Source organism: Euprymna scolopes, chromosome 17 (genome assembly GCF_053919585.1).
Source record: "Euprymna scolopes isolate OS-2025 chromosome 17, ASM5391958v1, whole genome shotgun sequence".
NCBI lineage: Eukaryota > Metazoa > Mollusca > Cephalopoda > Sepiida > Sepiolidae > Euprymna > Euprymna scolopes.
In genome coordinates this window covers 99,493,651-99,506,919 of record NC_136498.1, presented here as the reverse complement: position 1 = coordinate 99,506,919, position 13,269 = coordinate 99,493,651, and the positions used below count along the sequence as shown (strand labels likewise).

The following is a 13,269-nucleotide window of genomic DNA, read 5'->3' as shown; positions in this document are numbered from 1 at the left end:
TCTAGAGAACCTACTGTTTCTTTTATAAAATTATTTTATATAAACTTCTTTCTAGTTAACGAAAAAAAAACATTAAGGAATTTACATGTGGGGTTTGAACTTACAGACCACGTCATGCAAAACATAAATCTCATGTCTTATAAAATTCTTTGCAGCTAATGAAAAAAAAAAATATGTGTGGAGTTTCAACCTACAGACCACGTCATGCAAAAAAAAAAAAAAAAAAAAAAACACGCTCTCAGCTTACCCACAGTAGAATTTTCATTGCCCGTTGTTCTATCATTGTTGCTAAGCAACAACATGGAAAAAATGGTTTCACCAATGATAGATAAAGATAATGATTTTGATTGTCAGTAATTATCGGGGGTATTCTGAGACAAAACTTAACTAAGATCACTCCCAGACTTATACACTAAAGTTCTGTAAATTTTAAAGAAAATCTGTTTAGCCATTTCGGAGTCTATAAGGAACAAACTCACACAGACAAAGTTGCATTCATATAAATGTAGATACAGCTATATTAATAGCCATCAGATGGAAGGTAGATCTTTACTTGTTATTGATAAAATCATTTTTCTTGTTCACCCATTGTTTCTGAAAAAAAAACCTTCTGAACTAACATTAAATTTAGTTTCATTCGTTAGCTTCATTTTTTTAAAAACTTTTTAAAATTTCTACTTTTGCAATTGAATGTTGAATCGTGAAGCGTTCTCACTTGGACTCAGCAATTACTCTTGCTGTTTTCTCATCCAACAAACTGAGAATGTAGTTGCCTTAGTTTTTGCTTTCACTTTCCGGCTCCCATGCTGAAATTGTTGTTTTCTCTGTTGCAGGAGTTTGCTGTTGTGAGGATCGAATCACCAAAACAGACTGATGTGGTTGAAGGCATTAAATCACCGGAAAATAAAAAAAATAACAAAGAGCAAGAAGGTAAAAAAGATTTTCTGGTTATAGTCAGCTAACGTACTTCCTAATTGCTGGCGTAGTGCTACTGGAAGCAGTGACAAGGCAGATCAGTTTCTTCACTTTTATTGTTCTAAAATATTTCTATTGTGAAACGATTTATTGAAATAAAATAGAAGAAAAGGACATTATTGAAAAGTATACAATAAAAATTAACAAAATTATGTAGATTAAAAATAACACAATTAGTCTTTATTTGTATTTTTAATAACAAAATGAAAAAAATAGAAAATTTTATTTTATTTGAAATTTTATAAGAAATATGTTTATGAAATTATAAGAATAAGTGTTTGTTTGTTTTTTTGGGGGGAGGGGTAAAATTTTAATTAAAATTAAACCGAAAAAATTTTTCAATGATTATTAAATAAAAAAAGAAAGATTGGAAAAACGTTTAAAAAAAAAAAAAAAGAAAAAAAGAAAAACATATGCACAGAGGAAATATAGGCGTGAGAGTAAAAAAGTGAAGGAAATGATTTGCTCTGTCACCGCTTCCAGTAGCACTATGCCAGAAATTAGGAAGTCCATTAGCTGACTGTAACTGATTTTCTTTGTGGTCTTACCACCACAAAAATGTGCCTTTTATAGTTTTTAAGAAAGGGTTGATACTCAAGTAGTTATCGACTCTTAAAATCAAGTTTTATTTTTTTATATAAATTCTACATCATCATCATCATCATCATCAGTTTAATGTCAGTTTTACATGTCAATATGTATTGAATGGTTTTTCAAAATTGACTTTCAAACTAATCTATCTCTATCTAGGTTTTTATTTATCCCTTTTTTTGTCTCAAGTCCATCTTCATCACTTCCCATGTTTTCCTTGGCCTTTCCCTGTGAACTGGACCTGCTAGGCAATGACATGTATTGCTAATATCAGAGAATGCTGATATTGATGCCCAAACATTTTTTGCAGACCAGAGTGCCCTTCTCCTAGTGCACTAACTATTCAACCCCAATTTCTTACCTTGTGTCACATCATACATCTATATGAGGAAGATAAACATGAATATTAAAAGATTACAAAGCAATTGAAAACTGCTGGGGTTAAAACTGAGAAAATAGTTTCAGATGATTGAATTATAGGTGGAAAAAATGTTTCATTTATTGAATGTAAAAATAATTGAAACTTGGTTGTGTGGCATTTGCCTGCAGTTGAAATTTCGCTTCTTGCTCAAATTTCTTTTATATTTGAAAAAAAAAAAACAAAAAAAAAAACATCTATATGATGTACATAGTTGTGATGAAACGAAAATATTGTATTTCAAAAATTAAAGAAATTGAGCAAGTAGTTTTATTTTTTATAAGCATTTAATATGAAACAATATGAATTTGTAGGCACTGCAACATAAATCTCCCAAGTTTGAGTTATCTCCCTTAGTATTTTTAATCTATTTTCAAAGTGGCAGACAAAACAGTTGCTCTTTTGTTACAAAATTTGATTTTCTTATTTAAAAATAAAACTACTTTATCAATTTACGTAATTTTTGGAATATGATATTTTGTTTGTTACATTTCAATATTGTATTCAAATATAATAAGAATACCTGTAAACTGTTTTTTTTTATATAAATATATTTATTTAATTTCATGAATGTATCAGATGATTTTTTTTTTTTTTCAAATATGCTTGTGTAGACAATTTTTTAAGATATATGTTTACAGACACATTTTTACAAAAATGAATGAATTAACAGTTCCAAAAATATTAAAAAAAAAAAATTTTTAATCTTAAAAATTTTTTTTGAAAAAAAAAAATGTCTGCAATACATTTATGAAAATAACTAAACATATTTACAAAAAAAAAGGGGGGGTTACGGATATTCTTATTTATTATATTTAAAGACAATATTGAAATGAAACAAACAAATTTTTTTTTTATTGGGTATGTCGCCATCTATTTCTATTTAAGTGTCATGGAGCAATAGTCCAAATGAGTTAATATACATCATTGCCACTCACTATTTCAACTCTTTTGCATCTACTAACTGAACCACTCTCCTCCATTCTTTCAACATGGCCATACTATTGATTGTACAACACAGTCACGTTGACACACCAGTTCTCACCAGATTAGCGAAGTTAAGACACATTGAACCTGGCCAGTACCAAATAGGTTACTATTGGGAAGGGTTAGGCGCTGTATATATCTTCTAGGAAGGTTGGGTGTGGTGCCAGCACTCTCACTCCGAAATAAGAACTCCACACTACAAAAGCATCTACCAAATTGTGGATGGCTTATGCTCCTCCAGGGGCTCAAAACTGTTTGTTGTTTGTGATATTATTGAAGCCTCCTGTCTGCACACATCTTTCTGTACTTTTTTTTTTTTTTTTACATAGGCATCATCACTTATGAAGGCCCAAAGGCCACTCGAGGATAAGGGTTAAAGTGTACATTAGTCAATTGGACAATATAGTAATCATTAGTAATGGAAATTCGGTAAATCTGTTAACTTAAGTGGAACGGCTGATCAAGAAATTGTTTACGTTGGACTTGAAGACAACGATATTGAAGTCAGCTGGAAAGCAGGCAAACGGAAGACAGTTCCACAGGTGTGGAGTTCTAAGAAAGAATCTACGTTTAGGTTCAGGACAGATTAAGAGTGGGGGAAATTATTGAGTGTTTTCAGCTAGACGAGTATTTCTTGTGAAAGTTTGGTGAGGAGAGACCATAGTTTGGAGCTCAGATGAGCACTTGCCATGAAAATAACGATAAAGCAGAGACAGACTCGCAACGTCTCTTCTGTAGGAAAGAGGTTGCAAGGAAGAGAAAAGGGCATCCCCTACGAGGCTACGAAGTCTATTTTGAATTCTATCAAGACAGGATAAGTCCTTTCTAGCAGCTCCTGCCCAGATGTGGCAACAGTACTCCATCCTTGGACATGCTTGGCTCTTATATAGGTATTGATACTCATTAGCAGTGAGATATCTACTAGATCGATAGAAGGATCCCATGAGTTTTCCAGCAGCCTTGGCAACGGATTTGATGTATGTGTTCCATTTTTAATCTTCCTCCGAGGCCACAGATCTAAGCCTGTCTTTAAAACCTGCATCCGTCATATCATTCTCATATTATTTCTCCCCTTGCAACTTGTCCTCACCCTTTCGCTGGCCAGGTTTCATGTCAAGATGTCCTCATGCATGGCTCTTTCCGTCATCGACAGATGCTATATAGACATGGATTCAATCACATCAATACAAAAGTGAGAATTGTTTTGACATAAAAATGCACGTTTAATTTATTTTAGTTAATTATTTGGATTATTATCTTCAAGTTGTTGTTTTCATGACATTTCACTTGTCGTCTTAATTGTAGTTGGAGAATTCGACATTCCTATTCCGTCGCAGTTAACCTGACGAAGGCCACAGGAATAATTGGCCGAAATGTGAAAAAACTAGAAGAATAGGATAATAGTCCAAATAATTAAATAAAATAAATTATACAAATTAATCGTCTCAAAAATAATTCCAAATTAATTCAGTAAAATGCATATTGTTGAATATTTGTTTTAAGAGTTGAATTTGAATATTTGAATCTTTTCCAGAATCCTCCCTCCCCCATATTTAAAAATAAAAATAAATAAAAAATTTGTATAATATTACATACCCATGATAAAACAAAAATATCATATTCTAAAAATCACGTAAATTGATCTAATGGTTTTATTTTTATAAAGAAAATCATTTTTAAGCAGAATTTATAGGCATTGCAACATAAATCTAATTACATTTTGGCCAAGATCAAAGTGTAGTATCTGTTCTTCAGGTGCAGCACTTCCATTTCTCGTTCTTTTTCAGTGGAGGAGAAGTCCTTCACGACTGAGACAATTTTTATTTTTGTACCTTTTCTCCATGTTAAAAAACGACCCTGGTGTCTAACTCTGTCCTGTGGGTAGGCATTGTAAATAGGTACAACATAAATCTGATATGAATTATTGTTGAGTTATCTCATTTTGTTTCTGGAGATTTATTTTTTTTTCAAAATGGTGAGTGAGACAGTCACTCCTCAAATATTCATAAAATTTGATTTTCTTATTTAAAAATTAAACTACTTGATCAATTTACATAATTTTTGGAACTCTTATCCATTCTTTAAATATGAGCAAATAAAATCTCCTGTACTGCACACCTCCCTATATTGTTTAGATTTAATTTTTTCTGAGCTAATAAAATCTTATGTCTGTCTGTAAGATTCACATTACACACAAGACAGCAATTCTTACTACTTTGTCAGAAACATGATTCATGAAATATGAGGTAAATAACCATGTTAGACATTATGTTTATAATTTTCGTCATCTCCCTTAACAAAAAAAAAGTACTTAAAGAAGACTTAAGAGTACAATGACTGAAACTTAAAAATGACAACTGAAATGCAGACACCTGTAACCAATGCGAATAAGAAGACTTGTTCTTTATGATTTTCTTTTTTAATCTTTTCAGTCTTCACAATTTTTGTGGCTGACTCCAGTTCAGAAAATGAAGAGAATGGTGATAAGGAGGACACACTTCATTTCCAGAATAATGGTATATTTTTTCTCTTCTTTTTACATATGTTCTTTTGACAACATATAATCATCTATATAATACTCAAATTTATAATACTCAAATTCTGAGGAGCTTGTTTGTTTATACATGGACTTTTTAGATAGATGTAGTAGATAGGCAGGCTCGCACCTTAATGCGAAGAAGGAAAAAAAAAAGTAGTGTCTTAGCCGATGCATTCGACATTAAGCATAGTCAAAATAAGCATATTAAGCATAGAGACGATGACTTGTGAAAATGTTAACGAAAATGAATGACACAAATCAGGAGTAAATAAGAGAAGTAGTGGGAGGAATGGAATAATGTAAATAAGAAAGAGGAGAGAGGGGGCAGTAAGAGAAAGTCTATAATAACTAGTGCTATGACAACAGCATATTCTCTTCCTTGTTTTGATTCCTATTGATATCTTATATGTTTTTATGTAGAGTGATGTGATCCCTTGGTTGATTGTGTCTGTGTTGGATATACGCTCAAGAGTAAAAATAGTGAAAAGAATATGCTGTTATCATAGCCCTAATTATAACATTACAATATATTTTTTAAATGTTTTTTATGTGTCCACAACTAGGTGTTTTGTATATTAATTCAATTATACTTGATTAAAATGTTCATACTGTTGGACCTTTCTAATCTTTCACTTTTATTTTTATCTTATAATAATATAATGTCTTATAATAATATAATAATATCTTATAATAATACAAGCACCATTTTCTCTGTTTGTAGATATTGACTTGCTGTTTGTATGTCTATCAATTGTTTGAATTTTTTTAAGGGAGATAATTAGATGGAAATATCCAGCACCAAACAATGCCGATGTTGTGCAGAAGAAATACTGGACTTTATTCATACCAATAATATTGTATGGTCTGCATTCACGCTTGTTATTTATAAAAAGGAAACAAGTTTTACTTTTAGTTTATTTGTTTATACAAATAAACTAAAAGTAAAACTTGTTTCCTTTTTATAAATAACAAGCGTGAATGCAGACCATACAATATTAAATGCATATTATATATTATAAATAATACAATATTAAATGCATATTATATATTATATATATTATAAATAACAAGCGTGAATGCAGACCATACAATATCAAAGTAGATTCAGTTAGAATCTCAGTGTCACTTACCTGAGCTCAATAATACATAGAGGAAACTTGACCAACAGATTATAATCCTGATGCCTCTGTTCAGTCTTAAAAGACTAAGGATACCCCTGTATGGACAGCTGTGCATATAATTGTGAGGCAAGGGTTGCACACTCTCTAACCAAACCTCTCCTGAATTGACACTGTTTGAGTCCAGTGGCAAGGAGAAATCCAGGACAACTCGAAACAATGTTGAGATAAGCGAAGAGCACATACAGCACCTGGAAGTCCCAAATGGTCACCCATTTAGTACTGACCAAGTTCAATCTTTCTTAACTTCGGTGATCCAGCGGGAACCGGTGTGTCAATGTGATTATGCTGTACATAAATTATAATAAAGTTTGTGAAACTCCCAGTTTTACATCACCCGGTTTAAAAAAGGAGGAGGAAGACTATGTAGCAACATTCTAAGTCGTTTCACATCTAAAGAATCTGCGTGATTTTTTTATACTCACTTTTGATGAATGTTCTTTAATAATTTTGTTGTCATTCACCAGCAGAGTTGTCGGTTCCTGGAAATTTCCTTTACATCTGATAACACCACACACAAACTCGTTCACACACAAAGGTTAGCACTGGCTCCAGTTGATAATTTCCGTCCACAGTTTTTTTGCTTTGCACAATTTTGGCATTTGATAATAAAGGAAGCCGACATGCAATAAACATATTACAATTAAATCCACCTACATTTTTTTGTTTTTGTTTATTGGTGATTTTTTTTTTTTTTTTCCATCTTTTTACGAACTTCAAACTAAAATGATTTTGTAAATGAAATTGTGAATAAAAATGTAATTTAAAATTTTTTCTCTTATGGAATCACTAGCATTGCTCGGGGGGGGGGGGTAGTAAGGAACCCGAAGGGGGAATAAAAAGGTGGTAGTGGGGGGGAGGGGTCAAAACAACAGTAGACCGTTTGGGTCGAGAGAGGTGTTAAAAAAAAAGTTGTAGTAGACAGGCAGACTTGAACCTTAATGTGAAGAAGGAAAAAAAAAGTAGCGTCTTAGCCGATGCGTCAAAATTAAGCATAGTCAATTCAAAGGAAACGATGACTTGTGAAAATGTTAACGAAAAAAGCGATCCGTCCTTGTAAAAAAACGGGCGAATTGAGGGTGAGGGAACAAATGTTTTTGACCAATTTTTCAATATTTGTCGTCTGAAGGAATCGAGCTTCAAAACAATACCGATCTTGTGAGGATCCGTCGCATGTGTCGAAAGTTTTTGGCAGACATACAAACACACACACACGTTTTGTCATTTATATAATAGTTTATTCTTCCTTTGTGGATGTGTCTTCATTTATTAATTAACATAATGGTGGTCAGTTTGAAATGCCATGCTTAAGTTTGAAATAGAATTTTTGTTGCTACACATAGATTGAAAGGACCCTTTTTTTTTCTTCTTTTTTTTTAAAGATAAGAATGAAGATTCATTAGATATGGATTTACTTGCTGCAGCCACTCAAGTCTACGTTCCAGATTCAGCAGATGAGGATGATGGTAAGTAGAAACAAGATCTTTTTCTCTCTCTCTCTCTCTCTCTCTCTCTCCCATCCCTCTCTCTCATCCCTCTCTCTTTCCACTCGCTTTATGTCTCCCTCTCCACTCCCTCTCTCCCATTCTCTCTCTCCACCCCTTCAGTTTTATCAGCAAACATCCCTGTCAACCGCCAAACTCCGTCTCAGTTAAAATCTAATCCTACTTTCTCGTTTTCATCCCACATGATGTTACATCTGTGGATCCCTCTCTCTTGATCGTTATGAATCTTACCTCCTTCTAACCTTACCTTTCAAATCTCATGCGAGTAGCATATCACTGCAGAACACACTCTGACCCCCTTCTGTTTCACATAATCACACTCATTCACCTGTTCTAAAATCTACACAATACACGCCCGTTACCAAACAAAAGTGAGAAACAAAGGAAAGTAGTAATGAAGTCTTAAATAACTCTGCTGATTTGAAAAGCACTTTCAACCATCAACGTCATCAGTATAACTCGTTCACTTACACAATAAGCTTTAATCCCTTTATCTACCCGTTTCTTTACAAGAAAAACAACTATACCATATGTTCCCTCTCTATTACATGCAACCAAATGATGTGGCATCATTACAAAGTTGTAGTTTGGTCATTGTTCACTATCGTTGTTGCTTATTGATAGTGATAGCAAAACCTTCTGAATACTCTGTACTTAGAGAGCTTTTCTGCTACTGAGCATAAATTTAGGAAAATAAATGTAAATGTTCTTAGCCAACCATTCACCTCAAAATTGCAACCCCAGACTTGGTCGCCACTTGTGTAGGCAGTAATGTGAATTCTCTGTTTTTTCGCAGAATTTCACTTTTTTTTAACGCAGAAAAAGTAGATATCTGCTTAAATTGTTAAAGTCTATCATGAATGTAAGTTCTTTGATTTCTAGTCAAAATCCATTTTTTTTTAATAGGAAAATGTTGATTTTATCAAATTGCTAAGACCTTACATCCTTATTTTTTTAAATTTATTTTGTTGCTATTTCATTGGATTTTATCTTGCTTTCCCTCGCTCTCTTATGACATTTCTCTATGAAAACAGAAAATTAACTTTGGTGTGATGGCTAAAACTTCAAACGATTCATGAAAAGGATATGGGAGTTAGTTATTGGAAGCCATGTTTAATTTCAGAACAATTTCTGATGGTTAATTGTTCTATACAAGTCCTGAAGGCGACTGATTCTCAGTAGACAGTTCTTTTGTTCAGGTTCCTGACTTTATAATTTTTGTAGCCACAGAGCAAAAGATTCTTCCCGTGTTGGCACAAAGAAAACATATGCAAGGTTGCTGAAGAAAAGGTTTAATTTTTATGGAGCAATTCTGGTTTCTGATTGAGTGGTAGCAGAACGTGAATTAATTTGATTCGTCAGTTCCTAGCAGCATCGTTTATAAATAGAATCTCCCAACTGTGAGTGACCCTACCCACATTATTAATAAAAAATATTGCAACAAATAACTTTTGTTTAATCAAAGAATGACTTCCTGTGCCTCTTCCCCCCCTGTCTGTGAACTCTGTCTTTCTCTTAATTTTAACTTAGTTCAAATTGATTGGTGTTGTTTAGGAAAAAAGTTTTTTTGCATTGCTCTATTTCCATCTACAAACATGAGTAGGGGTTCACATTAAGTAATTCATCTTAATTCCAGCTTTTTTTTTCATTGGCTATTCAATTTTGTTGTAGCTGAGAAAGAAAAAGGCAATCACGGAATATCCAAGGTAGTTTAACCATAAGAAAATTTGCAAAACATATTTAATATAGATGTAAAGAACATACATTACAAAGAAGAAAGCTATTTGGTAGAAAATATGTTAGAACATTCAGCTGACACCAGATAATCTTCTGGATTTTTTATTTAAAATTTTATTTTTTTTTATTATTTAGGAGTGAGAATTTCCTTCCGTGTATAGTGAAGAATTGTGATTGAGAGTTAACAGAGTTAGAATTGCTTTTGTGTCTATAAAGGAAAATAAATTTTCTTTTACTCTTTCATTCCAAACATTCAATTAGCGATAAGTAAACTAACTCCTCAATATTACCAATTGGAATGTAAGGACTACTGTTTGGGATCGTTTAACAGGGGACTGTGGGGAATTAAGAGGTATATAGTTCTCTCCCACTGCAGATTCGGAAAGTGGAATTTAAAATGTCAGTGTTCAAGAGAAGGGGCCCTCTGACTCTGCAAAAGATGCCTGTGCAACCCTGTTGGCATTCCCTGTAGAGCACCTCAGGTGACTAGCAATAAATAAACTAACCCCTTCTCAAAAAAAGAAGGCAAAGCCTGGGAGGGTAAACCTAGAATTGTACAGAACCAACATTACACAGCAATCAACAGGGACCAGATCATTACAGGAATCTACTAATCTTTGTTGTTGAGGAACGGAGGGGAGGTGCAAGGATAAAAATCTTAAGTACCAAAATTTCTGTTAAACTTTTACAAATTAGTACAATCAGGTAAGCAAGAAACAGGGAAGGAATTCCAAAGTGTAGCAGTCTGAGGGAAGGAAATATTAAAATAGAAGGCTGAAGGGGTGGGATTTTGCTGCTTGTCGAGTTTGCCTGAAGTATATACATCAAGGGGGCACAAATCCCATGCACATTCCATTAAAGTACTTATAAAACAGACACTGGGATGCAACATTGCAGCGAGGGGCAGAGGTCAGAGCTTGGCAAGTGCAAGACCTATTTGATTTGTTACTCTTTTTTAATGCTATCTAAGAGTGAGAGACTTGTAGTAGATGCACCAGCGCAGATGTGGCAACAATACTCTATGCATAAGCAAATTGTGGCTTTGTAAAAATATGGAGTACTCTCTAGTGTGTATAATTTTCTAGCATGATAAAGGGAACCCATGTTCTTTACAGCAGCGTTAGTAATGTCTTCAATGATTTTGTCAAGCATTCAAAATAGTTTGAAAAAAATTTCTGACGTTGTACAAGAATCTCTCACTACTTGATTGGTGTTCCAGGTTTAATGGTAATTCTTTTGTGATGTAATGTTCAAAATTTTCCACCCTGACTTGTAATTTCTCATGAACCAATGAAGAGAGATTGTTATTCGAATACAAACATTAAGAATTTGTTAATTGGTCTTTTCAACAGATAACCAGTCCGAAATCTTAGATGTGATCCAAGATTATAAAATCACAGGTGATCAATCGGCAACGTGTGTACCCGATTCCCAGAATGATGATTCACCAAATGTAAGTTAAAAGACTCCCTTATTTCTATTTCCTCGTCTTCTTAAGATGCTTTTCCTTTAATTTTCTCATTTTGTTTTAGCTGAGGCTTCCTACCGGATACTAGACATTCTCCCGCTATCTCCTTCATTCCAACCAAGAGATCCTTTTTAAGTTTCTAACCATCCTTTTAAATGCAATTGTTTGTGTCTCTTTTGTATGTCGTTGTTTTGGCTTACGGCATATCAACTCTTTTTGGGTTATTTGATACCGAACCCAGTTATTTTCGAAACAGTTTTTATGCTTCAAGTTCTTTATATCTTCATATATTTATTTGTAGAGTTTGGTTTCGTTGTTTTGTTTTACGGCATATCAACCTTTTTCAGATTATTTAATGCCGAATCCAGTTATTTTAGAAATAGTATTCATGTTGCATCCAGTTATTTTGTAGAAGTTTTTTATTCTTCAAGCTTTTTGTATCTTCAATCGCTAGTTTGTAGTGTTTGGTTTGGTTGTTTTTATATTATATTTTATCGCTTTTGTTCCCTGCCCTGCAGAACATGAATGAGTTTTGCAATGGAAGAGGGAAAATGGTTACAGTATTAATGTTTGGTGCATTTTAAGTTAGGAAACCAGTCAGGAAGTGGGGAAGATAGAAAGGGGAAATGGGGGAAAAAGGAAAAAAGGTTTTTGTTTTTGGTTTTGCAAAAGTAAGTAGAAAAACAAAAACATCAATGTTAGGCGCATTTCATCTCAGGAAGCCAATGTCTTCAGACAGCCTGATCTGGTAGCACCAGTCTTTTGCACTTGGTTCACTGGATATATTTGCCTGGTAGTTTTTAAAAATTCTTTTTCATGAGTCCAGTTGCTCCTGTAATTATTGGAATGATAGAGATCTTCCTAAGATTCCAATTTCTCTTCATGTCATATATAAGACCTTGGTATTTCGTTATCTTTTTCGTCTCAGCTGTTTAACCCAGGACACTAATTTCTACTAATGTTGTTTCTTTCTCCCTCTTGTTCCAATATTTTCCAACATTTATATATCTGTGTGTGTGTTTAATCCATTTTGGGTGTGCATGCTTGGCCTAATGAACTTTGACTATGGAATTGTGTATACCAAGGTTAAATTCTATTGTATTCAATATGGGTGTTTACTTGTTAATATTCCTGGGATAAGTATGAGTTCACAATTTCCCCTCCAGGTATGTGTAAAACAGCAACTTGTGTTCAGTTAATCATATACAATAGGTGAATTGTGTCTTGTCCTTTTTTTTGATGATGAGCTTCTCAAATTGACTTTCTCTCTTGGCCTAAAATGGAACACTTCTAAAGTTGGAACAATGGTTGGATTATTTTACCATTTCAGATGCAATTGTTTACCGATATGAGAATCGGATACATCCAAAGATGGAGTATTGTTGTAGCATCTGGAGAGGTGCCACTCGGAGCACTCTTCTTGCCTTGACAGAATACAAAATCAACTTGGAAATCTAGTCGCCTTTGTCCTCTTCTTTTCTCTCCGTTCTCTTTTTTCATAGAAAAACGTTGCTAATCTTTCTTTACTCTATCATTATTTTCATGGTAGGTGCTCGGCTGAGCTCAAATCTCTCGTTCCCCTTGTAAAACGGTTACAGCAAAACCTCTATCTACAGCCATTGTAAATAATTTCTCTTTCTTCCTTTGTGTACATGGAACCAAATGGAACTTGCATTAGCAGAGTTTCTTTCCAAAAGCTACCAATCTTTGGAACACAATAACATAATGCTGCTTTCCAATTAACTACAACATGGTCATTTTTAAGTCTAATGTTAACAAATTCCTGTTGAGTCCTTTTAAATCAAGGATTTCCAACCTTTTGCCATTTGCGAACCCCTCACCTAAAAGCTTTAAACCCATACAACCCCCTA

General features: G+C 33.5%; 1 protein-coding gene across 1 annotated transcript in view; it reads left to right on the top strand.

The window, feature by feature from the left end:
- The window catches only part of LOC145296856 (uncharacterized), a 153,042-nt gene that overhangs the window by 106,117 nt on the left and 33,656 nt on the right, over positions 1–13,269 (top strand). The window contains exons 8-11 of the mRNA XM_080142989.1: positions 834–930; positions 5,404–5,487; positions 8,071–8,154; positions 11,283–11,383. Of these exons, the coding sequence (XP_079999115.1) occupies positions 834–930; positions 5,404–5,487; positions 8,071–8,154; positions 11,283–11,383 (366 nt within the window). The remainder of the gene's footprint in view (positions 1–833; positions 931–5,403; positions 5,488–8,070; positions 8,155–11,282; positions 11,384–13,269) is intronic.